General features: G+C 41.0%; 1 protein-coding gene across 4 annotated transcripts in view; it reads right to left on the reverse strand.

Moving 5' to 3' along the window:
• Window positions 1–8,731: 8,731 nt before the first annotated feature.
• fignl2 (fidgetin like 2) overlaps window positions 8,732–24,468 on the reverse strand; it is a 134,181-nt gene continuing 118,444 nt past the window's right edge. For all 4 annotated transcript variants that reach the window (XM_062052874.1, XM_062052875.1, XM_062052876.1 and 1 more), the window contains one exon: window positions 8,732–13,926. In XM_062052874.1, coding sequence (XP_061908858.1) covers window positions 11,891–13,926 — 2,036 coding nt within the window. In that variant the 3' untranslated portion in view covers window positions 8,732–11,890. The remainder of the gene's footprint in view (window positions 13,927–24,468) is intronic.

Below are 24,468 nucleotides of genomic sequence, written 5' to 3' on the forward strand. Positions count from 1 at the left end.
TTAAGCCAAAATGCTTCCGTTCTCCTTTTTCTGTCTACACACTGTGTCTGCTTGTAAGTACTCTGTGATTGTGTGCTGCCGAACATGCTCGTCTGCTCGTAAACCAGCAGTGACACGACGTGATGACGACGGGGGGAACGGTACTTTTTAGAGGCGGTATAGTATCAAATATGATTCATTAGTATCGCGGTACTATACTAACATCAGTATACCGTACAACCCTAGTACTGGCGCATTTCAAGATTTCTGTGCAATCAAAGTCAACATTTTCAGAATCGTGGAGAAGATTATGAAGGAAGATGTCTCCCGCAGTTTTGGGGACATTTGTCTCGATGTCGGCTCTGGAGAGCGTTTTGGTTGACGTGAGTTCCTAAAACATTATTTTCGCCTGTTTCTGCTCATTTGTCAACTATTTACTTTATATTCGTCTATTTCAGTGAATAATGATGACGTTTTGATAACCGTCATCATTATTCACCATTATGCGACGCGGGAGAGTTCACACTGAATAACAATATCTGATTGACTTGAAATATAAAACTCATAATAATAACGATTATAATATCATCCATCCATTTTCTACCGCTTGTCCCTTCCGGGGTTGCGGGGGGTGCGGGAGCCTATCTCAGCTGCATTCGGGCGGAAGGCGGGGTACACCCTGGACAAGTCGCTACGTCATCACAGATAGACAGACAACATTCACACTCACATTCACACACTAGGGCCAATTTAGTGTTGCCAATCAACCTATCCCCAGGTGCATGTTTTTTTTTGGAGGTGGGAGGAAGCCGGAGTACCTGGAGGGAACATGCAAACTCCACACAGAAAGATCCCCAGCCCAGGCTCGTATTGTGAGACACACGCACTAACCCCTGTGCCACCGTGCTGCCCCTCGACTATAATATCATATCACATGGTAAGCAAATCCCACCACTACAGCTTTGCAGTATAGATGTGATACTTAAACTTAATTGATGTAGTTTAATAGCCTTAGTGTTATTTTAGAGTAGTGTTTTGGGGGCTCTGAAGACTGGATGCACTGACAGACTCAGAGTCAAAAAGGTGGAGTTTTATGGGTGTTTTTTATATTCACCTTTATCGTTTTCACCATAAATGGCTGGTTATTGTGATAGTCCAGGGGTCGGCAACCCAAAATGTTGAAAGAGCCATATTGGACCAAAAATACAAAAACAAATCTGTCTGGAGCCGCAAAAAATTAAAAGCCATATTACATGTGTCATGAGATATACATTTAATTAAGAGGACTTAAAGGAAACTAAATGAGCTCAAATATAGCTACAAATGAGGCATAATGATGCAATATGTACATATCGCTAGCCTAAATAGCATGTTAGCATCGATTAGCTTGCAGTCATGCAGTGACCAAATATGTCTGATTAGCACTCCACACAAGTCAATAATATCAACAAAACTCACCTTTGTGCACTCACGCACAACGTTAAAAGTGTGGTGGACAAAATGAGACAGAAAAAGTGGCATAAAACACGTCCTAGAAAGTCGGAGAAAGTTATACATGCAAACAAACTATACGGTGAGTTCAAGGACCGCCAAAATAAGTAGGACAAAACGGCGCTCGCCAAATACTCGAATCAGTGAAGCGTGTTTAATATAAACAGTGTGATTTATAACAATTAGGGAGGTTTGTGTCATGTTTGTCCTCATACAGAAACCATACTAAAACAAAAAAATAGATTTTTATTCCCCTCATCTTTTTCCATTCTTCATACGTTTTTGAAAAATCTCCAGAGAGCCACTAGGGCGGCGCTAAAGAGCCGCATGCGGCTCTAGAGCCGCGGGTTGCCGACCCCCGTGATAGTCCATAACACCCTAGCCAGGTGTGGCCTGTGGACCTTGAATATGACATCTGTGGTCTAAATGCCTTAAATGACCATTACAGTAATAACAGGAAACTAATAGGGATGTCCGATAATGGCTTTTTGCCGATATTCCGATATTGTCCAACTCTTTAATTACCGATACCGATATCAACCGATACCGATATCAACCGATACTGATATATACAGTCGTGGAATTAACACATTGTTATGCCTAATTTGGACAACCAGGTATGGTGAAGATAAGGTCCTTTTTTCAAAAATGTATAAAATAAAATAAGATAAATAAACTAAAAACATTTTCTTGAATAAAAAAGAAAGTAAAACAATATAAAAACAGTTACATAGAAACTAGTAATTAATGAAAATGAGTCAAATGAACTGATAAAGGTTAGTACTATTAGTGGACCAGCAGCACGCACAATCATGTGTGCTTACGGACTGTATCCCTTGCAGACTGTATTAATATATATTGATATTTAATGTAGGAACCAGAATACTAATAACAGAAAGAAACAACCCTTTTGTGTGAATGAGTGTAAATGAGTGTAAATGGGGGAGGGAGGTTTTTTGGGTTGGTGCACTAATTGTAAGTGTATCTTGTGTTGTTTATGTTGATTTAATAAAAAATAAAAAAATTAAAATAAATAAATAACGATACCGATAATTTTAAAAAAAGATACCGATAATTTTCGATATTACATTTTGAAGCATTTATCGGCCGATAATTATCGGACATCTCTAGAAACTAACAATATTGCTTTTTAACCATTTCTTCAGTATTTGCTGTGTAATTCTAATAGAGTAACAATAAGTTGTAAGCAAAAAAAATCTTGCATGTATAATATTCTGAATCAAAGAGGTCTTATGCACAGCAATATATTTTGGGATGGACATCCAGCCCCTGTTTTCCAGGAAAGAAAGCTTCTTTCCTGCAGAACCTCCTCTGCTTTCAGGTCACCTCTATAGTGCTGTGCAAGTTGGTTTACACTGTTATCATCTGTGCAACGTTTCCATGTTTGCAGGTTGCCTGCTAGCTTCTCCATGCAACAACACTGTCATTATGTATTTGGGCATTCTCATGCTTACTAAAGATTCAAGGGTTCAAGGTTCAAGGGTTTTTATTCGTCACATGCAGAGTACACCACAGTGAAATGCTTTTTTCCATGCTCTTCAGATATTGCGTACAGTGGGATCCAAACACTAGTTGCTGAATCTAATACACTAAATACAAAAAATACAACAATTTGAATAGCTCTGATGTACATTAATTACAAGACAATACGTTGCACAATAAGTCCCAGTAGTTATGGTAGAAGTATCAGTACAAGTAAAAGTACAGTAGTCACATACAGTACCAGTGCAATATCAAATAGTATCAAACAGTATATACAGTTTACACAGTATATACAGTATAGGAAGTAATAAATATTAAGGTGTCTACAGTTCCTTTGGCAGTTGAGTAGTGACAGTAGTATGAACAGAGGTAATGGAACAGTATGACTTCTTTATACGCTTGTTTTTACATTTTTTACAGTCATTGAATGAAGAGTACTGTAGTGCGGTAATTACAGTGGTAAGTAAAGGGATTCTATTGCGTCCGGTTTTGACTGAAGCTTCCTTACACTTACACTTACACTTTCAACCATTTAGATGTATTTAGTGTTGTGTAATTCTAATCCTGTGCCAAAAAGTTGTGAGCCAAAAACACTTGCAAGTGCAAACATTTTTCACAGAAACATGCTGAGGTCCAAGCCCCCCCCCCCCCCCCCCCCCCCCATTCTTCAAACCTAGTGACGCCCCCGGCAAAAGGCAAGAAGAAGGTTGTTGCTGCACTATTGAAGTCATACTGTGGATTCAAAGGATGCATGGGCAAACACTGTGAAACTAAACAAACACAACAGGAGAGTAAAAAAAATAAAATCTAAGCTTAACCCCAACAGAATGGTATCATTGCATTAGTTTATAATAATGTGGTTAACATATCTATAAGTTATTGTAAAACATTTGTGCTTCATTTTGCAAGAATAGTTTTTAGATAGATATGAACTGACAAACAATATTATGTACATATATGCTATGAATTATGTACTTCAATACCTCAACTTACAAGATTTATTGGTTCTGTGGCGTAGCTCTTAACTCAAAACACTTGCATCTCAAATCAACGTCTCTCATTGAAATCAATGTATTTGGTGCTTGCCCCTTAAAACCAAGTAACATGTAACATGTAGAAAAGAAAAAAATAATTTTAGATGATAAATATTGTATGAAAACAATACAACACACAGAATGTATGCCAACAACTACAGTGTTTTTGTGAAGTAATGTAACAATATTGTACAGCATTTACCTTGGAGAGTGGATTAAAATGAGGCGTCGCCTTCCAGCTGTTTATTCGTCAAACACACCATCAGCAGCTTTTTAATAATTAAAAGTCTGCCGTTTAGATATTATTTTAATGTCTGGCGTAAGACTCATTCTGCTTCTGTATGGTGCAGACTATCAGTGATATGCTCTGATTGCTTCCACGCTCAGTCATGTTTTTTGATGATTTTGTTTTTTAATTCAATGAATATCTTCCACTTTTTCTCAGCACTGTCCTCCACACTCACTTTTTTCCCATGGTTGAAAACAGAAAGTGAGTAGAGCTCTAGCTGCAAGCTGATGCTAGCAAGTAGGAGCAGATGTTTTGGTCTGATCTTACAGGGTTCACCTTGACATTTGCTACGCCAACTGATGTTTGCAGTCTGATGTTTGTAACTCAAATGTCTGCTTGGAACTTCAAGCATAACAATTAGCCGAGAGACTGTGGAAGCAACGTGAATCCCAAACATGACAATTGAAGCAGTCAAGTTAGTGAAAGTATCTAACCATTGAACCTGCATCCTGCTAGTGACTCACCAATATATCATATTGTTTGCATATCTTATACCTCAACTGCTAATCTGCAAGGACAAGACTCTTTCCTAAAGACTCATTTTATTAATCTATTCAGATTTAAATAATATAAACTAGGGATGCTCTGACCAGGTATTTATGCTGCCGATTCTGATACTGATCATTCAGTAGTGTGATACCAATACTGATCACATGTTTTAACTGTCAACCTTAAATGTATTTATGGTGTGTGCTATTGACCATAGGCGCCAATCCAGTGGGTGCTTCGAGGCCCGAGCACCCACGGACAATGCCGAGCACCCATGTGGTGTTGATGGCAACTTTCAATCTTTAAAATATATTTTTTTAAATCCATCTTGTTGTAGTTAATTTTGTGGCAAGTTTGGTCCGTTTTACAAAATAATAAAGCCACAAATCATATGGGTAATTAACTTCGCTGAACATCTATTTATTTTTTTATACACACACACCGAGCACCCACTGGCAGAAATGTAGATCAGCGCCTATATGCTATTGACAATTTATTAATATCAACAAAACATTTAAACTAGTTCCTTATTCTCTTTCATTACATACAATTGTTTGATCAAAACAAAGTCAGTGGTACACAATAACTAAACACAATCCAAAACATTTTGTATGCAGTTTTTGCCCTCAAAGTTTTGCTGTGTCCATGGAATTAATCCTTAAATGTGTATGCATTAACAAAATCAACCCAAAAAATATTTTGAGTAAATAAAAATATCGGCCTAGTATCGATCATACACTGATATATTACCCTTGAAAGCTGTATGGATCGATCAGCCCTCTTACCTGTCACTGCGACCAACACTTGTTGTTATAATATCCTCTCTCTAGACCAGTGGACCCCAAACTGCGGCCCGTGGGCCGGATCCGGCCTTACAGCGTACAAAAAGATAGCAGGCAAAATGATTTTAACCCGATGTGGCCCCGAGTCAAAAAGTTTGGAGACCCCTGCTCTAGACTCTTATTTTTGTACTTGTTAATTTTCTGTTAATATTTGATTACTTTCTACTGTAACACGGTTCCATCTTGACTACTTATAGTTTACTAAACTATTATTTCTCGTGTTGTTTGAAGCGAGCTTAACGATTATTTTAGCTATTAGAATGCCTGCTAAAAACATCTAAACACCTCCAGTAATGTTTTATATACATGCTTTAAGTATTTATGTAATACAGTAACAGACACATTTCTAATAACATTTAATATTTATGTATTTTGATAATTTTTGGTATAAGCAGCGCATTAATTTGAACATTTTTTAACTTTTTTCTAATTTCATCACTGATTATTACTCACTGCAGACTTCATGAGAGCCAACAAACATAATAAATCATCACTTACTGTACAATGTCTGCTGTCATTAGGATGCCGACTGCTAGTATGTTCATATATTCCCATTTAGATGAAGAATGACTCATAAAAAGAAAAGAAGAATGGAACCAAGCATGTTTTTGTGTCATTCTCGGCATTACCGGGTCTAAATAGGCTGTCAAAATGTACCAACTTGTCGGAACACGTCGTCGTCCTTCTACTATCCAGGTGAGAGGCATGATTTATGATCCACAATAAAGTTTGCAGGCAAGGAAACAAAGAAACAGCTGATCAGTCGAACATGTCGACATGCATTAGCGCTTATAATAACAATATCACTAATATTTGGTCACGACATGTAGATGGAGTAATGTTGGCGCTTTTTGGATGGTTATTTATTGTTTTTTAGGCGGAATAGAGGACATCCCATTGACACTATTGTAAGCGGAATCTTATTTACGTTTATTTGCGAGTTAGAATGCATTAAAAAAAAAATCCATCCGTCGTCATGTTTTTCATAATGATTGTGAACGATAGGCAAAATTCCCAAAAAAGTGAAGTTCCCCTTTAAGATACTAAGCAATGCAGTTTATTTCCCGTAATTAAGGTGAGTATTATTACCTTAGGGGAGCGGCTCCACACTGTGTATGGAGACACATAATTAGCTGCCACCTTGTCAGCCGGGGGACTAAAAATAAATACATTATCAGCCAGACAGAATCAGCGTTTATGATCGGCAATAAAAAGCATTCATCGGCAATGGTGGTCACATACTTTTTCACAAAAATCGTCCGAAACTGCTGCAGTGCTGTGCTCCTGCTCATTGGCCTTGTGGTTAGAGTGTCCGCCCTGAGATTGGTAGGTCGTGAGTTCAAACCCTGGCCGAGTCATACCAAAGACTATAAAAATGGGACCCATTACCTCCCTGCTTGGCACTCAGCATCAAGGGTTGGAATCGGGGGTTAAATCACCAAAATGATTCCTGAGCGCGGCCACCGCTGCTGCTCACTGCTCCGTCTTCCATTTCCACATCAACACCGTATGTAAAAAATAGTCAACAACAGAAGGAGATAACGTCCGCAGTAAGCTACCACATAGTGAAGGACATACACTATTTGATTTCCTATTATGCAGCTCATTTTTATTTAACAGTTATTGAAATATCTTGTGTGACATCATGCACAAAAGTGCACTTTATTTGTTTTTAACTATTGTAGTGGCGTTCTGTACAAAAAGTGCACTTTAATTTAGTGTTGTTTTGATAGGTCATCTTAGTGACATCATGCACAAAAGTGCACTAATAGCTTGTTTTAAAATGTCTCTGACAATCTTGCACTTTCTGTTTTGAAATGACATGAATGTTTGTAATAACTGTTTAATAAATACAGTTTTGGTAAATTGACATAGTTGTGATTTCCCTCTCTGCATGAATGTTTAAAATGAGCATATATTAATGCAGTATGAACAAGAATGTTTTAATGTAGACACATAGAATCATCATACTGCTGTGATTATATGCATCAAGTGTTCATTCAAGGCTAAGGCAACATATCGAGATATATATCGTGTATCGTGACATGGCCTAAAAATATCGAGTTATTAATAAAAGGCCATATCGCCCAGCCCTACTTTAACGTTAACTTACTGATCGGTAGCCCGATAGATCGGCACATCCATATCATAAACGTCAGCCGGCTTTTTGTATTAGCTACAAAGTAAAAGCGAGGCCGTTAGAAATGATGGCAACATTGCTCCATTGTTTGTGTGCGTTCATGCTCCTGTTCCAAAGTCACATTTCCACACAGCCGGTTTCACAAGGTGATGCCTTTGTGCGGATGATGTTATTGAGTTTGTGACAGCCAAAGACAGAAAATAAATGTTTAGCAGCTGCACAAACCATTACCCTTCATCAGAGGATGAAGGGCAGCCGCGGAGGAAGGCCATGCTTATAACACAACTATGCATCATTATTAGAGAATTAATTAGTCTGTCATCAACAGGCGCGGCACCGCTCCGCTGGGATTCAGTCGCAGATGTTACACACCGGGAACTTTGGAAGGTTGGGGCGGGGTTCAACTAAACTTCAACTTAGCTGCGCCGTTCGTTTTTACTCGAGCGCTCGGTTAGTTTCAGGTCTTGGAGAGATGTCGGGGAAAAGGCCAAAAATAGCGTAGGGCCGTCGGGACGTGCTGTTGTTTACAGACAGTGACGGGGATGAAGGACCTCAGTGCTCTGGTGCTGCGGTTTGAAGCCTCGGGGGGACTTACGGTGTGGACCAGGCAGCCGCAAGACACATAAAAAGACATAGACGTATGGGCGCACTAGTCCTTGTTTATGTCTTTAATACACACGGTGCTTCGTGTTTGCACCTGTCCACTCCCCCTTTGTGTGCTATGGATCTGCTGACTGTACGGCTCCACTGTCCATGCAAGCTGATGATTGAGCAAATAAAAAACTGCATGATTCAGTCTCGCGCGTTTCAACGATTTAGCAATTAGTTTAAGTCGTTGTGTTAACCTTCGCACCGGAGGCCAAGGCGGGCTACACGGGGCATCGCAGACTGCTGAAATCACAGAAATAAACGAAGCAGTAAGCGCGGTGCAATATTGACAAATTCTGTTTAATATTGTGTGATACTCTTCTCTTAAAATACAGTCTTTTCTGAGGTAGACCATTACAGTTCAATAACATTTTTTTTCAAAACAGACATCAACAAAAGACATGAAATAAATACTTTCATGTACAATATGCCGCAAAAACAAACAAAAAAAAGAGGTAGAAATTGTCACAGAAATTGTACAATAACCAAGAATAATATTACAAATTTAAACAGTGTAAAAAATAAACTTTTTTTTTTTTTTTTGCTGGACAAACTACTCTTTTTACGAATTCAAAGTCGTGAATAATACTTAACGAATGGAGGCTGAGCCTTCAGTGTGTCGTACAGTGATTAGTATGCACGGGGGGGAATCAGGGATCTTGAGGGGGTAAAGGGGGGCGGGGGGTCTCTGATTGATCAGGTGCTGTGGCATGGCTGAAGCCACCAGCTGGATAGGGAAGGCTATAGGCTTGCTGGTTGTACATCAATCAGACCACTTCCAATCCGGAGGAATCACTATAAGGGAAGGAGGAGTTGAGGGGGGGGGGGGGGTAAGATACAATACCACATGGCCACTGGTCCTTGTGGCTGGGGGCCATCCAATCTAATGAGATTGCATTGGGAGCTTGGGGGAGGGGGAGGAAAAGAACGGTGAAGGAAGGGAGGGAGAGGAACATTACATCATCAGGACCATGGCGGTGGTACGCTTAATCGATACCAGGAAGTGAGAGTGAAGCGTCAAGATTTTGGTTTGGGTCTGAGGCCTTTTGTTTATACTGTGAGGGACAATCTCGGTTCTAGTTCATCCCAAAGGTTGAAATTGTGCATTCGTGCTCAATACGGCTCGTCCTCGTTAGAGTGACTGGTCCATCACACACAACCTTTTGCATTCACATTCACAAATATGACAATTTAAGCCTAAATGCATGTTTTTGGGGCTGTGGGAGGAAGTCGATGTACCCGCAGAAAACGTCAAAATTCAAACATAGATCAGATCTCCTGACTGAGAGGGCATCATGCTAACCACTAGGCCGCCATGCATCTTCAGTCCGTACTAAAAACACTCAAATATTTATTTACCAACCTCATCGACCTTGTTTTCTACACCGGGGAACGGAAAATCGTCTTCCCCAAACTGTTCCCATTCAGGTAAAGAGATGCAATTGGCAAACAAATGCTTTGGAAAGATTTAAATTGATTACGTATTGGGGTTTTTGTACTTCTGTCCACATCAGGGCCACCACTAGGAAATCTAGGCTCCATTAAAAAACAATTCGGGGAGTTGTCAACACAATACGATTTATAAATTAAAGTCCTAACTTTTACCTCCATTTATTGGATGTACAGTCATAGTTCGCCATATTGCGCTTCAAATATTGCAGTTTCACCATATCGCAGATTATTTGTTTGTTTTTTTAGGTTTATTGTACACCATTAAGTATTTTAAGCATAAAAATAGCTAAATAAACTAAAGATATCAATACTACAGTAGCATTGGTCACTAGATGTTCAGTACCGTGCCCACTGATTGGCTCAGCCTCAGAAGATTTGCTATATTTGGTTAAAAGAGTGTAAATGTGACTAAAATGTGTCATTACATGTCTAGGGGGCTCTCATAATGTTGAAAGATGTATTTAGAAGGTCGTAAACACATTTTTGTTATGCTCTAGCTATGAAAATAATACATTTATAATTGTATTTATACTTAAGGATTCCTACTTCGAACAAGCAATTAGCAGTGATAAACGAGGAAATACTGTACTTGACCATTTTTCCAGCTTGGTGGTAATTTGGATTGTCTACATATTGGATTTATCTAGAACATGCACACTGAAAATTGTCACTCTGCGAGTTGTGTTTTTATATCATCATGCTTTTCACCAGAGGCATATGATTTTGTGTTATACATATTTATACTGTCAATGGCATCAACACACGAATATGCAAATGCATCATAACACAAAGAAAGTAGCTTGTCCAGCAAAAAGGATGTTCTGTATTCTATATAGTATTTCTTGACGACAATCAGCATTCCACCAGAAACTACAATAAAAACAAGCGATAAAAGAACATAAAAAAACATTTATATATTCATATATAATAATACATGGATTTATGGCATCAAATATCCTTTGAAATACCTGAATTACATTCAATGTTACTCTTGTACCATTATTCAAGTTTCTCTCCCGAGGTAAAAGTCCAGACTGTCGCATTTCTCCACACTTTCCCTCCCTCGCTCTGCGCCATTCTCCGCTAAGACCCTAGGATCACATACATTCTTTATTTCTTAATTCTGAGGTAAAGAAATTCTTCCTGAGCATTTCAAACGAGACTAACATACTACGAGAACAAAAAAACAGTGTGTGAAATAGACAAAGACGTGTTCGGTGTGCAGGTGGGCCCACTGTAGGATTCTCTGCGGTCAATGAGGAATGTGAGCGCCATTTATTGTACTGAATGTGGACGTCAAGGACAGCAGTACAAGATAAAGCAAATATTGTAACGGTTTGAAGAGTGAAGAGACCCATGAAGTACTTGCTACAATCAAGCATTGAGTGTCGCCCGGCATGAGGAAATTCAACCAATGAAATCAATCTTCAGGGTAGCATGGAGTAACTGTTTAGTATTTGGCGAGCAGCTACTGTAGCATTGTGTCTTGGAGCTCCAGTCTGATTAGAACAATAGAACAGCACAACAGCTGATTTGGTTTGTCATGTTTTTGGTCAAAGAAAACTGGTTTGCCGATCCCAAAGCAAAGATGGAACGTTTAGCAGTAGCGTGCATGCAAGTGAACTGGAAATAAATAGGATCCTGAGAGTAGCAGAAAAATGGGGGATTTTCTAAACCCTGATTATCCATTATCTTGGCCCACATCACCTGGCAACAAACAATTGATTTTGTCCTGGACCAAGGCTAAACAGGAGAGGATCCAAATTGATCTGATTCTTCCATTGGCCAAACCACATTTACGCTACACTACTCATCAAGGTTAGTTTCTTTTCTTTGGGAAGACCAAAACATTGTGAACAAAAACAACACACTCGGCATGCTAATGTCGGTAAAACAAACAAATGTTGACTCATGTATTTGTAAGCTTGGTCGGCTTTTTTGGCTGCATGGTTTATGATAGGAAAACAAGGGCTTGCTGCGTCAAAGCACATGAGAAGTCCAAGTACAGTGCCTGGCTGCCTCTTCAGTGGCTATACATCTTGCTCCACTCTATACAAGTGTCCAGTTCTTTTGTGGTGCTGTGCGGGCGCACTTTGCAGAAGGCATTCTCAAAGTCTGTGAAGGCTGGGGGTTTGGACGTGGCAGAGATGCCGTGCATGGCCCCAGTGGTGGTTGATGCCAAAGAGAGTGCCTGCTGGCTGAGCTGCAGTAGTTCCCAAACAGAGTAGCCTTCAGCGCGCTGCAGCACAATGCTCAACTCCCTCTCGGTCAGGATGTTGCTCTGAAGCGAGAGCGCCTGTAGCAGCACCTGCCTGCGCATTCCAGCATCTGGCAGGCCAACGTGGTAGCGCTTAGCGAAGCTGCGATGGACCGCATCTTGCAGCAGATCAGGCCTGCCGGTGGAACACACGACAATCACCAAACCAGTAGCCGACCGGGCTTTTTCTAAGAAGGTGCGCAGTGTCTGTCTCAGCCCCTCCTCTTCCTCCATGACTTCAAGTTGGCTAAGGAGCACCACTGATGGCTGCCGTGCCCCCGCCACCTGCAACACAGACCTCAGGATGTGTTCCGCCTCTGCCTTCCCTTTAGAGGCCAGCATGGCTCCACTCAGCTTGTAGAGGGAGGCTCCAATCTGCGAAGCCAAAGAACGGGTCAGTGTGGTCTTTCCCCCTCCCTGGGGGCCAAACAGCAGGATGGTTCTTGGTGGGTGCATCAGCGGACTCGGTCTCAACACAGGCCACAGCAGGTCCTCTTCCAGGGCAGCTTTGATGTGGGTGAGCCCGGCCAACTCCCCCCAGCTTAGGGCTGGGCTGCAGTCCAAAATCTCCCCATTAATTAGGTCCAACACGCTGGGCTCCGGACTCTTCAGAGTCTCAACAGTTGGACCGCACAACGAAGAGTGTTTGTGGGCCTGAGAGCGGTGTTGCTGTTGGGTGAAGGCCTGCTCCGCCACTCCATTCTCTCCTGTCATGCCAGCTGGAGGGCTGTACTCCCCAGCTGGTCCATACTGAGGAGACACCAGGGGCTGAGAGGAAGGCTTATTGGGCTCAAAATTTTGTGGATCTGTGCTGCCTGATGAACTGCTAAAGCCGTTTCCTCGGCACTCTGTTTTGTCATTCACACTGTATGGCGAGTTCCCACCTGCCTTCAATGGGTCATAGTTATATTTCCTGTAACGTGCACTGTCCCCGCCTTCATCCTCATCTACACTCATCTCAAATGCTTTTCTTTTCAGTGACCCTCCAGACTCAGTTGTGTTGCTCTGGTAACTATAGCTTCCTCCGACCACTGCTTGCCTGGCTGGAATAGGAGTTGGTGCAGGCAGACCTGATGGCAGGTATGTTGCAGAGGGGTGGCTATAATTGGGGGCTAGGCTGGACTGAGGAGGGTATGTGCTGGGGGGGTAGCTATAGACAGGTGCAGTTGGGCTATAGCTGGGTACCAGTGTAGGGGTGGATTGAATAGTGTGGAGTGAAGCAGGAGGAAGTGCTGCACCAGGTTGAGGACAGTATCCTGAGGCAAGATAGGTGCCGTTGTAGTTGGAGGGATACTCGCTAGAGCCACTGCATGAGCTGCTGCCGCTATAACCAGAGTCCGAGAGGTTACTGTTTACCACCGACACACTACTAATCCCTGGAGGGCCTGCAGTCGTGGCGACAGCCTTGGAAGCAGAGAGGCTGTCATGGCCTCCAGGGGGCACTAGGGAATAGGAGGCATCAGTGCTGTGTGTCAGAGGCCAGGGCTCCAGTTCAGTCTTCTGGCCATTGAGGCCACCAAAGGCCCCTGGCTCTGGGTAGGAGCCCACGTTAGGTGGCCGGTCATACGGTGAGTCCAGCCCACCGGAGTACTTCTCTGCATAGCGCTTCAGCAGATTGGAAGCCGTGAGGGCAGAGATGTCATCGTTGGCCCAAGAGTAGTTGTAGGAGTTGCGACCGCGACCGGGGTAGATTTCTGACTTGTGTGCCGGAGAGGAGGTGGTGGAGGAGACATCCAGGTGCTGCTCAGGCCACTGGCTGAGGGACTGGGCATGCTCTGGGTTCCAGTGCATCTTTAATAGGCCTGGGGAGGAAAACATAGCGATTAAAATAGTGTATGAAAATGTTTGGATGAACTTTGGTAGGATATGTTTGGCCTAAGCAGAGCCAGCAAAAATGTTTGGACAACTCCCATCATGGTAGGAAATCCAGGAGCATGTTTAAATGTTCTTGACTCAAAAACTATTTTAATTATTTTCCCAAATTTACTTAAATATACAAAACATGTTATCACATACTGTAGCATTACTAACTGTTTTTACACCAGTAATTAGTATAGATTTGTTTAATGTGAACCATCTGAGTCCTCACTTTGGTGTATCACTTTTTTGTGGAATTTTGAAGAGACTCTTCCCTGTATGACTTTTAACATTTCCACAAATGCTAACATTTCTATAAAAGGGTAAAATGTAAAGAACAAGCCCATCCCTAAATATCAATCCAATAATTTTCCTAATATGTTAAGTTTTTATCAAATGCCTTTGTATGATTTATTTTGCCCTTCTCCAGTGTCACTGCCCTGCACGGTGGCAGGCTCGACTGAGATGGAAAGAAAGGTGGAGGGAGGAAAAGAAAGCTGCAGACTGGAGAAAAAAGCAGGTGAAAGCAGATCTGCAGGCTGGATTTGTTGTGCAGTTTTCCCAGCGTATGTTGGAGCACCGATAAGATCCACTATACTATTCCCTCTATACTGCTAGCATCTGCAGGTCTCCCAGAGGAGCTATTGTTATCTCTGTGTGCATGTTGCTCTGAATGCCTGCTCTCTGCGCCCTCCACCCCCATTTACCACCCACCAATCCACCCACCCGTCGTACACCAGAGCTCCACAGGCCCCTGGGCTGGCTGGACATAAGGAGGGGAGGGAGAGTGTTTGTGTGTGCTCTTGGACAGTGGTGTGGAGAGAGTGAGAAACACAGAAAGACGGATGGGGGTTGGGTTTGGGATTGCAGCATAGTGTGCTATTCATCAGCACAGTCTCCCATGGAACATTGGGAAAGTGGAATGTCTGTTCTTGTGGCTGACTTCAGCCCCGGCGGAAGCCTGATTGATCATGCACAGAGCACTTTGCCTTGACTGCGGGAAAAAGAATCGCTCAAAACAATATTATTTTCATCAATGGCTCCTTCAGGTTTACCATAAGTGCATTATTTTCCGTAACAATATTCAAATGGCAGCACACCGGTAAAGAGTGGCATAAACGAACACTAGCGAGAAACCATTTATATTTAAAGGTAATAATGTTGTCCATTCTCTGTAGATACCGTAAAGTGCATGATTGTATGCATGCCTAAAAAAACCCAATTCCCATCCGAATTGCATTACTTATTTTTTACGATTAGAAATTCTGATCGTGAAAGGCCTTTTCCTTGCTTAAGGGGCGTTCACACATTTTGGATGGCGTTTTGAGAAATGCCGTGAATCGCCATGTCCCAAAAATGCTTTTTTTCAACATGTTTTCAATATTGCGCCAATGCAGACTGGCACGATAGTAATAAGGATCTCCCCAAAAGTCCTCCACCCTCTACTCTGCATCAACCGCAGTGCCTTAGTGTAGCTTCTTGATAAGCCCATGATGCTTTATTTTTTGACTTCGCCACCTCCCTATTAATTACTGTGTTTACATCGTGAAGGTCCGGGAAAAAAATGTGACTGGCGGATTATGGCAGTGGGTAACACAGTATTATCACAGTGGTGCAAATACTGAAGCTGTCGTTAATTACTCGCTGAAAGGCGTTTTAAACACGTTCCATTTCAAACCATCAGGACTACCAAAAAAATTTAACATGTTGAATTGTTTTGTCGAGTCCCTGCGGTTTTCAGGATTCATGTGACAAATGAGCTTGTTTTGTGTCCGGTGTAAACACGATCTCTGAATTGGTGCACCGCCATGAACTGCCATCTAACCCGGTAACGTGTGAACGCCCCTTTACTCATTGCGCTAATATGTCAGCAGCCAAGAGGAGCTCAAATTAATATACCAAATAATACATTGTGAGAAACGGTTTGAATCGATAATTGCGTCGAATCGAGAATCGACTCTGAATCAAATTATCACATCAAGAATCGGAGTTGAATTGAATCGTGAGATGTTGTAAGATTGGCATCACTAATGCTTAAATGTTTTTACAATGGTGTCAGAATGAAGACTTGCGCAACTTCATGCTGAGGTACTAGCTTGACATTCCACACATAGCTTGGTATTATTGAACTGTCACGAATTAGCCTGAGGTGGAGACAACTTCAGTCAGAGCGAGGGAGGTAAAAAAAGAATATGGCAAAAGCCGCCATGGCTGCCCTTACTGCTTTCCCTTCTGTGGATGCCTGATGATTCATTATTCATGGCTGTCTGTGTGGAGCCAGGCTTCTTATTGCCATTTAAATCAAATCTCAATATCTGCAGCACTGCTAAACTTTGGCCTTCTTCTTTAGCCTCTTTCCAAACCTCCCCTGTGTGTGTTTTCAGATTACACACATTATTTATTGAGTCAGATGAGACCGGCAGACCAGATGGCCGTTGGATTACCACGTCCTTCATATTCAAATCCACTGCCTTAAGTTCCCAGTGGCCAAACTAGTTCAAGCACTTCCCTTAAGCTTTCAGTTGCAACCCACAGCACCACAGAGCCACTACGACAAAGACTCCCCAGAACCTTTCTCACACTCTGCTTCTAGTATTTTTTACAAGCAAGCCCAAGTCACCAACTAGTCCACACCCCGATGACCACATATTTTTGTGGACTGACTTGTGGGTCTTTGTCCAGGCTGCAGAAACCATATCCTGCAGGCCCTTCCCATCTGCAGCCCAACCAGTTTGTGAGCAGCCCCAATAATAGGGCCTGTGTGTGACAGAGATGGATGAGAGCCCAGGGGAGCTCATAAAACCTGCAGCAGGGAGGGAGGGATGGAAGGAGGAAGGGAGGGGAAAGTGGACAGCAGGCGCTACGTCCTTTCTAAGCGGGCCGGAGCGGACATTAGAGGACTCATTGAGGCGGGCTAACTGCTGTCCACTCCATCAACAGAGTACTGACGCTACAGAATGGACTTCTTTCACATTACCCCCCAGACCAATGTGCCGGAGAACTGTTAAAACAGAGACTAATCACTTTTCAAACTAGTTGGTTTTATTATACGTAAACAGTTACACGACACAGTTCATTCAGCCTGTTGGAGTTTAGAACGGCAGCACTTGACATTGGACTGTACAAACTCTAATCTACACTTCAGAGCTGTCATGTAGATTAACGCAATGAGTGGGCGGGAAGAAAGCTTAGATTAGACGTCTGTAAATTAGGACAATATGCACATTCTCTCAGTAGTGGTGCAGTCATTTTGATGGGGTATAGAACTTAATGAAAATAATGCCTAATACATGCACTGCCAATATATGTTGTGATGCCAAAGTGATGCAATAGCAATTGTGACTAAGAACAAACTATTAACAATGCCATTCATTTATAAGAACTACTGCTCCCAAACTTTGAAAGTAGCTTGTGATTGGCCAAAACAAAGGAAACATTAGTCTTTGAACATGCAGTCCTTTTTGCTGACCACTGACCTCGGCCGGCTGCAAGGAGATTGATAAGAACCTTGAGGATATGCACATTAAACTTCCCACAGTGTGAGTGTTCACGCTCCCAGGAGGGACAGATGTTCCTCTGCTGACCGCCTTACTGTCTGTGCGGCCATTGTGGTGGACGACCATCCAGCAGACGTGCGCGGCTCGGACAATCCAGTTGGCCATGAGACAAAGGCTGAAGGATCCTATTGTCAGAGGCCTTTCTAATTATGGAAATCTTATTAATCTATTCAGCAGCAGTCCACAGAGAGCTTTTGTGTGCAGCTGAGATTTATTGAGGGACCTGTGTGAGCTGCATCCTTTTGTAGCAGTGCATGATGCAGCTCTCCTCAGCCAAAACTCGCTTTGAAAATGGTCTGACATTAAAATTAGACTACTTAGTGTTTTTAGCTTTAATGTGCCATCATCAGAGTCACGACGTCTCCTGTTGTAGGAGAAACTAAATTGCTGTCCCTGTTACCGATACGTGTGTGTCGTGCTTTCCTAAATAAAAATAAGGTATTGCTAGTTAAAGGGAAACATAATCTTGGCAGGAAGCCCAGAGACGTAGGGTTTTGATACTGTTTCACTGCTCCCCTGAGGTTCCCTTCCCAGCACTTTTGCTTTTCCTGCCCTGAGGAACAAAACGGACACGGATGCAACAAGCCTTCTGGGAGAGCGTGCTATTAAACTGTTGCGATTGTGAAGAGGCTGCTTGTAAACAAGAGAGCTGTGGATCAATCCAATCAGGCTTCCTTTCAATGTAAAGCATCACTCCCAACCACAAACAATAGAACGCTACCAACAACTTCAGTCCGTCATGTAAGGATCTATGAATTATTTGTGCTGATGTTGTCTGGAGTTATTAAAAATAATTTTTCATTTTACAAAGATGACATTTATTCGCTTAACAGTCAGCATTTTCACCAGGATTTCCACTCTACCTCACACTAATAATGATCCCTTCATTAATGTTATTGGATACTGTCGTCCTGTTTACATTCTCTGGACAAGATAAGAGTGGACAAACTGACACATATGCCACTTTTGTACAGTTGCTTCATGCATCATACTGTGACATAAGTCTTGTTGAAGCTGAGATGGAAAGCCGTAATGGCAAGCAACATCTACAAGCTGACTACAGGTAAGCATTTATCCAAGTCAATATCTGTGTGAAGGGGCAGTGCAGTCATTACACAGAATGCATGTCATAATAATGTCAATCATCACAGTGTTTCCCACACATTCATTTATTTGTGGCGGCCCGCCACTAAAGAATTACGTCCGCCACAAATTTAAAAAAAATATATATATATATATATTTTTTTTTGTCCTGTCCAGCTTCTCAGGCAAATCATATAGTTGATGCAGATGCCCATATAGGCTGTTCAGATTTACTTTACAAAAGAGAAGTGTAGGATACTTCTCTTGTTGCCTTATTTGTATTTGACCACTACTGTTTTCTGTTTATTTGTTACTGACGGTGGCAGGACACCTCTGGCTCTGTTTCACTTTATGTTGCTGGTAAATAATATGGTTGTAGTAGTAGGCTAAAGTTAAATTATTTAGCATGCACTAATTAAAGGGGCAGAGCTTTAAGAGACATTTTAGCTTTTATATTTTATAAGATATATTTTTTGTAAGGACCACAATTAATACATATATTTCAGTGAATAACTTATTGCTCAAATCTGTATATAAATATGTACATAAAGTGTTGTAATTATATTGTAAAATGGATGGATGGATGGATGGATGGATGGATGGACGTTTAAAACAAAACTGTTATTATTAATTAATAAGTATACATTTTTTGAGCCTTTTTAGAGAAAATCATATCATAGTAGTAAATTATGCAAATTACTCGATGGTGTCATGGTGACCACGCCCATAGCCACAGGTATCTTGGCAGTTTATGGGAAACACTGCATCAGCACTACAGTTAATAGTTTAAGGTGAAAGTCAAATTATAAGTTGAATGTAATTTATATTAGTATAGTTTAACTGGAAATTACACAGGAAAGGCAAAAGACTAAGATATTGTGTTAAAAGTAGTGCTGTCAAATTCTAAAAAAATGTTTTATTTTTATTAATCACATTTTTGAATTTGGATTATTCATGATGATTCGCAGGTTATTACATGTTTGCATAATTTAAATTAATTTAAAGAAACACCCTACTATTCAGACACAAACATAATTTTATTGTCAGAATATTACCTCGGACATTTTTTTAAATGTTTACTTGAATGCATGTTATTCATTTGCTTAATGGAGAAGTGCATTTTTTTTGGAATGTTGCCTATCTTCCACAATCATTATGAAAGACATGGCGATGGATGGATTTTTTTTTTTTTAATGCATTCTCAATATTAAATAAACGGAAATAAAAGTCCGCTTACAGCGGAGCCAATGGGAGATCCACTATTCCCCCCATAGAATCAGATAAATAACCATTCAAAAAGCTCCAACAATACTTAATTTACATTTTATGACTTGAATATTAACCAAGTATTAGTGATATTATTATTATAAGCGCTCACGCAGACAAACTATTTGTAGCGGCGATGTGATCACTTCCTGTGTGCCTATGTTTACATCATCGAGTGGTCTGCTGTTTCCTCGCTTCACTGCTCCCTGTAAGTTTATTGTAGATCATAAATCATGTATTTCACCTGGACAGAAGGTGGCTGGTGATATAATCCGACAAGTTGGGCCACATTGACCGCCACTTAGGACCTGGAACTGGCGAGAACGACACGAAAAGCGCTTATTCTCCCCGCGCTCCAACCCTGTTTCTTTGCGAGGATTATGGGACATTTTTCATCTAAATGGGAATATATGAACATCCCAGCAGTCGGCATCCTAATGACAGCAGAGCTTGCACAGTAAGTGATGTTTTATTATGTTTGTTGGCTCACATGAAGTAATTATCAGTGATGAAGAAAAAAAAAAGCGAACGTTGTGATGTGTTTTTTAAATTAAGGTGCCGCCTATGCTTAACATTTTCAAAATACCTAACTACTAAATGTTGTTAGAAATGTGCTTGTTACTACATTACATATATACTTACATCACGTATATAAAAACACAATGGAGGTGTTTTTGATGTTTTTTTCGGGGCTCTAATGGCAGCATTGAATGGCTCCCATAGCTCCTTTGTAAGCTGACTGTATTGACTGAATGTATTAAGTATTTAGAATGCATTTTTTAAAAAGTCCTTCCGTCGTCACATCTTTCATAATGACTGTGAACAATAGGCAAAATTCCCTAAAAAGTGCAGTTCCTCCTTAAACTTCAGTAACCATTTACTCGAAAGTCCAGTCAGGGTGCATTTTCAATTTACCACCAAACACACCACAGTCTCATCACTCATCTTTGCACTGACGTATGTATTGACCTGTTCACTGGCCATGTAGTAAGCCGTGCCGCCTTTCCGGTAATCATCGGCGGTTACGGTAAATAAGCATGTACAGTCAAAATAAATTTGCGTGATTAATCTGCGTATATACATAATTACTGCAATAATTTTTGGGGGTAAATCATATGAGTTAACGCCTTATTTTTGACAGCCCTAGTTAAAATATAAATAAATAAAACACCCCACTGATTTTATATATTCTTTTTACTATTAAAATCAAGTTATTTGTCCAAAAGTAGTTAAACAATTTTCAATACAAGTATATCAAGTGTATTGAATTCAGAGTGTGTGAGAATGTTATTCTAATTATTAGTCAACAAAATGGATTATTAGTAATTTTTTTACTAATAATTGTTGTCTGTTATCGTCATCAACAAATTTTCCCCTAACTAAATGAGACAATAACAAATTAAAACAAATGCCCATACACAGCAACACAATTAACTGACATTTTAGTCAATAAATAAAAACGAGACAAAACTGTTGACATCAATACAAATTCAATCATATCTAATTTTGTTTTGTAAATGGGTGGGACAAGTTTGGAACATATACAATCACAGTTCTGTGAGTTACTAAAGAGAGCGAATCAGATGCTTTTTTTTGTGGGATAAGGAAAACATAACTGTACACATTTACCAAGTCCCACATTGTAATATGTGTACTCATGACAGAAAGAAACAAGGACTGAATTCAACTAAATGTGCTGTATATTTAGCTGACTTAAATATTTGGAAGTTTAGTCGATTAAAACTAAACTAAATCTGCATCAATATAGATGACTGAAATATGACAGAAACTAAAATAAATTTTTGTCAAAAAATTACAACTAAATGAAAACTGCTGTCCCTAAAATGGTGCAGCAGACCCGGATGTCAATATTGTTTTTATCAAAAAATTTAAAAAAAATAAAAACAAATACCTATCAACAAAGTAAATATTTGTATTCAAATGCAAAGAACGCTTATTCTTTATGCTATAAGAAATAACACGGAGAACGTACTGAAAAAAACACACTTCAGCAAGAGCTGCTTGACTAAAGGACCTTTCAGTCCCGCTTGTTGCTGAAGGCAGTGTACAGCGGAATTGATTTCTGAATGACAGGATTGCAATTTTGACACTATCCAATAAACAGCTTTGTTAAAGTTAAAATATCCCGTACAGTATTTGTACTGAGGAAAAACAGGAAGCAAGTCGAGAGAGCAGCATCAGCTTTTTCAGCGATCCATCCATGACTTATTGTACACGCAAATAACCTCTTTCTTTCTACATCTCTTCAAAAAGCAAACGGCCAATAAAAACCTATAAAGGATGGGGCGTTGGAGTTTGGGCTCTATGCTTCAGAATCTGTTATTTATCAGAGTTTGTTATCTTGATTTGTCGTAGAGTCTGGAGTCCTCTCAAGTCCCGCGTTCTCAAGTTCACTTTGATTTATGACACTAATATCAAGAAGGACGTTCTCACTAGGCTGAGGCCGTCCTGCCGCTGCTCACTACCTGGCGTGTCATAAAAACACCAATCTAAGAGGCTGGCTACATTTCATAGTGTGGCAGGTGGAGACGCTGGAAAATTGTCTCTGGGTGTTCTCTCACTTCGGTATGAAAAACACATTTTATCAGCTAGGGGATGATGCATTTCTTCCATATATTGTGCATGCAGAGAACCTCACTCCTGCGGATGCTTAATGTGGCTTGTGGCCAAAATGATGTTAAAAGGAAGTGCGGGGTCAGTCCTTGAGATGCTTGCCAAACTGCTATAAGACAGAGATAATGCGGACACCAAACTACAGGGATCAGTTTATCATCCGTGTGTAATTGCCCACCGTGCAAGAATATTACTATAAATCCATGCGTTAGTCACAGGGCTGCTAAGAAACACAATCTCAGTCACTCACTCCGACCAGCTCATCTGCTTCTGCTTTCATGCTTTTAAAACGATGTAATAACACAAGAGTGCAGGAGCTGTGGTGAGGAGTTTTCACACCTGCTGCCCAACGCTAACAGACGCAGGCCTTTTCAAATATGCCTGAGCACGCTGGTCGCAGGAGGAAGGACTACATCTCCTGCAGTGGTATTGAGGGATGGCCTTTTTGTGTGTCAATCACTTTTTATGTGCTGGTTTTTTTTTGCTGCTGTCAAAAAGACTGATTGTTGTTGTTTTTTGTTTGACTTATAAACAAGATGATGAAAACAATTTGCAACTTATATAATTGCTACAAATGTTTGAGGCATATTTGTCAAGGAAGATTCCATATAATTGTGAAAAAAGCCAAGGATGCAAGATTATTTCTCATTTCTTGTCTACTGACCAACGTGCAGGTTTCTTTATTTATTTTTCTGTATTTCTGATCAAAAATACTATTGTTCAATTTACATAGAGCTTCACTGAATACCACTCTAGGTCAAAGATTAAATGCAATACGCAACTTTAGAAAAAATCCACACGAGAATAATAGACTTGAATATTCTCCGTCACCACAAGTTTTCTTTGCAGTGTGTGGGTTGGAGCTGCACCCAAATTGCGTGATGGTGTTTGCTTAACATTGATTAATTGACAAACCTGTTTAGAATTGCTAATGGAGGTGCAGCAAAAAAAAAACACCCCCCCCCACCCAACACTCTCCCCCATCTGTGAGCACACTCAATTTACAGCCCCTTTCACCGCACTCTCCAAAACTAGAAAGCCTGCAGAATAATTGCTGGATGCGTCACTTCATGCTTGTAATTTTAGAAACAACTCCCCCATCCCCCGGGCCTGCTATCGCACATCCACAAATGACAGAAGCCTGTCCACTCTACCCTCCCCTTCAAGAAAAACAGGGTCCCTATTTTCTCTGACTGCAGGCAGGCTTTGGGTTATTGTGTCCACTAATATATCAAAGAACAGCTGTCCTAAGGCCCCGTGATGACCAATCACTCCTTCCATCTGTCTCATTCGCCAAATCTCCCACTCTTCTCTTTGCAATCTCCGTCTATCTCTCCATTTCGGTATCCCTTCCTTTTCCCTCCCTTTCCAGTGAGCATGTTACATTTTTGGCCCCTATATGATCCCATTTTATGAGCTCTGCACATGAGCGATTTATCGTTTACCGTCAGTGCAGACACAAACAAACATTGGACACTTGGATCAACAGACCTCACTCCTACCGAGGCGGTTCATGAGCGCTGCAAAACAAACACATAACGGCAAAATGATTCAAGTAAATTATATCTCAAGTGCAGCCATTTACTAATTAGCTGCATTTGTGTGAAAACTGTGAATTCTGCAGCCTCAGGAATCCAGTGATCCAAATGAGCCCCACCTCACCGCTTCTTAATTGGGCCCTTAACAGGAGCAGGGGTCTCCTTAATGAGCTGATGAACCCTTAGAGAGAAAGAGCAGAGGGCCGCTGGACTCACAGGGCCCTGGGTCCCTAACCTCTTGTTTTTGTGGGCTGAGACATGCGCACATACACACACAGACTTGGGGCTAATTAGAGCTCATTCACACCCCGCACTAATGATCCCTTCTCCTATTCACACACACTTTAGCCACCTCTGTGTTTACTCAAGGGCCTCACAGGCCCCACCGCCAAAGCACTCATGCCACTCG

Source organism: Entelurus aequoreus, linkage group LG07 (assembly GCF_033978785.1).
Source record: "Entelurus aequoreus isolate RoL-2023_Sb linkage group LG07, RoL_Eaeq_v1.1, whole genome shotgun sequence".
In the NCBI taxonomy this organism is placed as follows: domain Eukaryota; kingdom Metazoa; phylum Chordata; class Actinopteri; order Syngnathiformes; family Syngnathidae; genus Entelurus; species Entelurus aequoreus.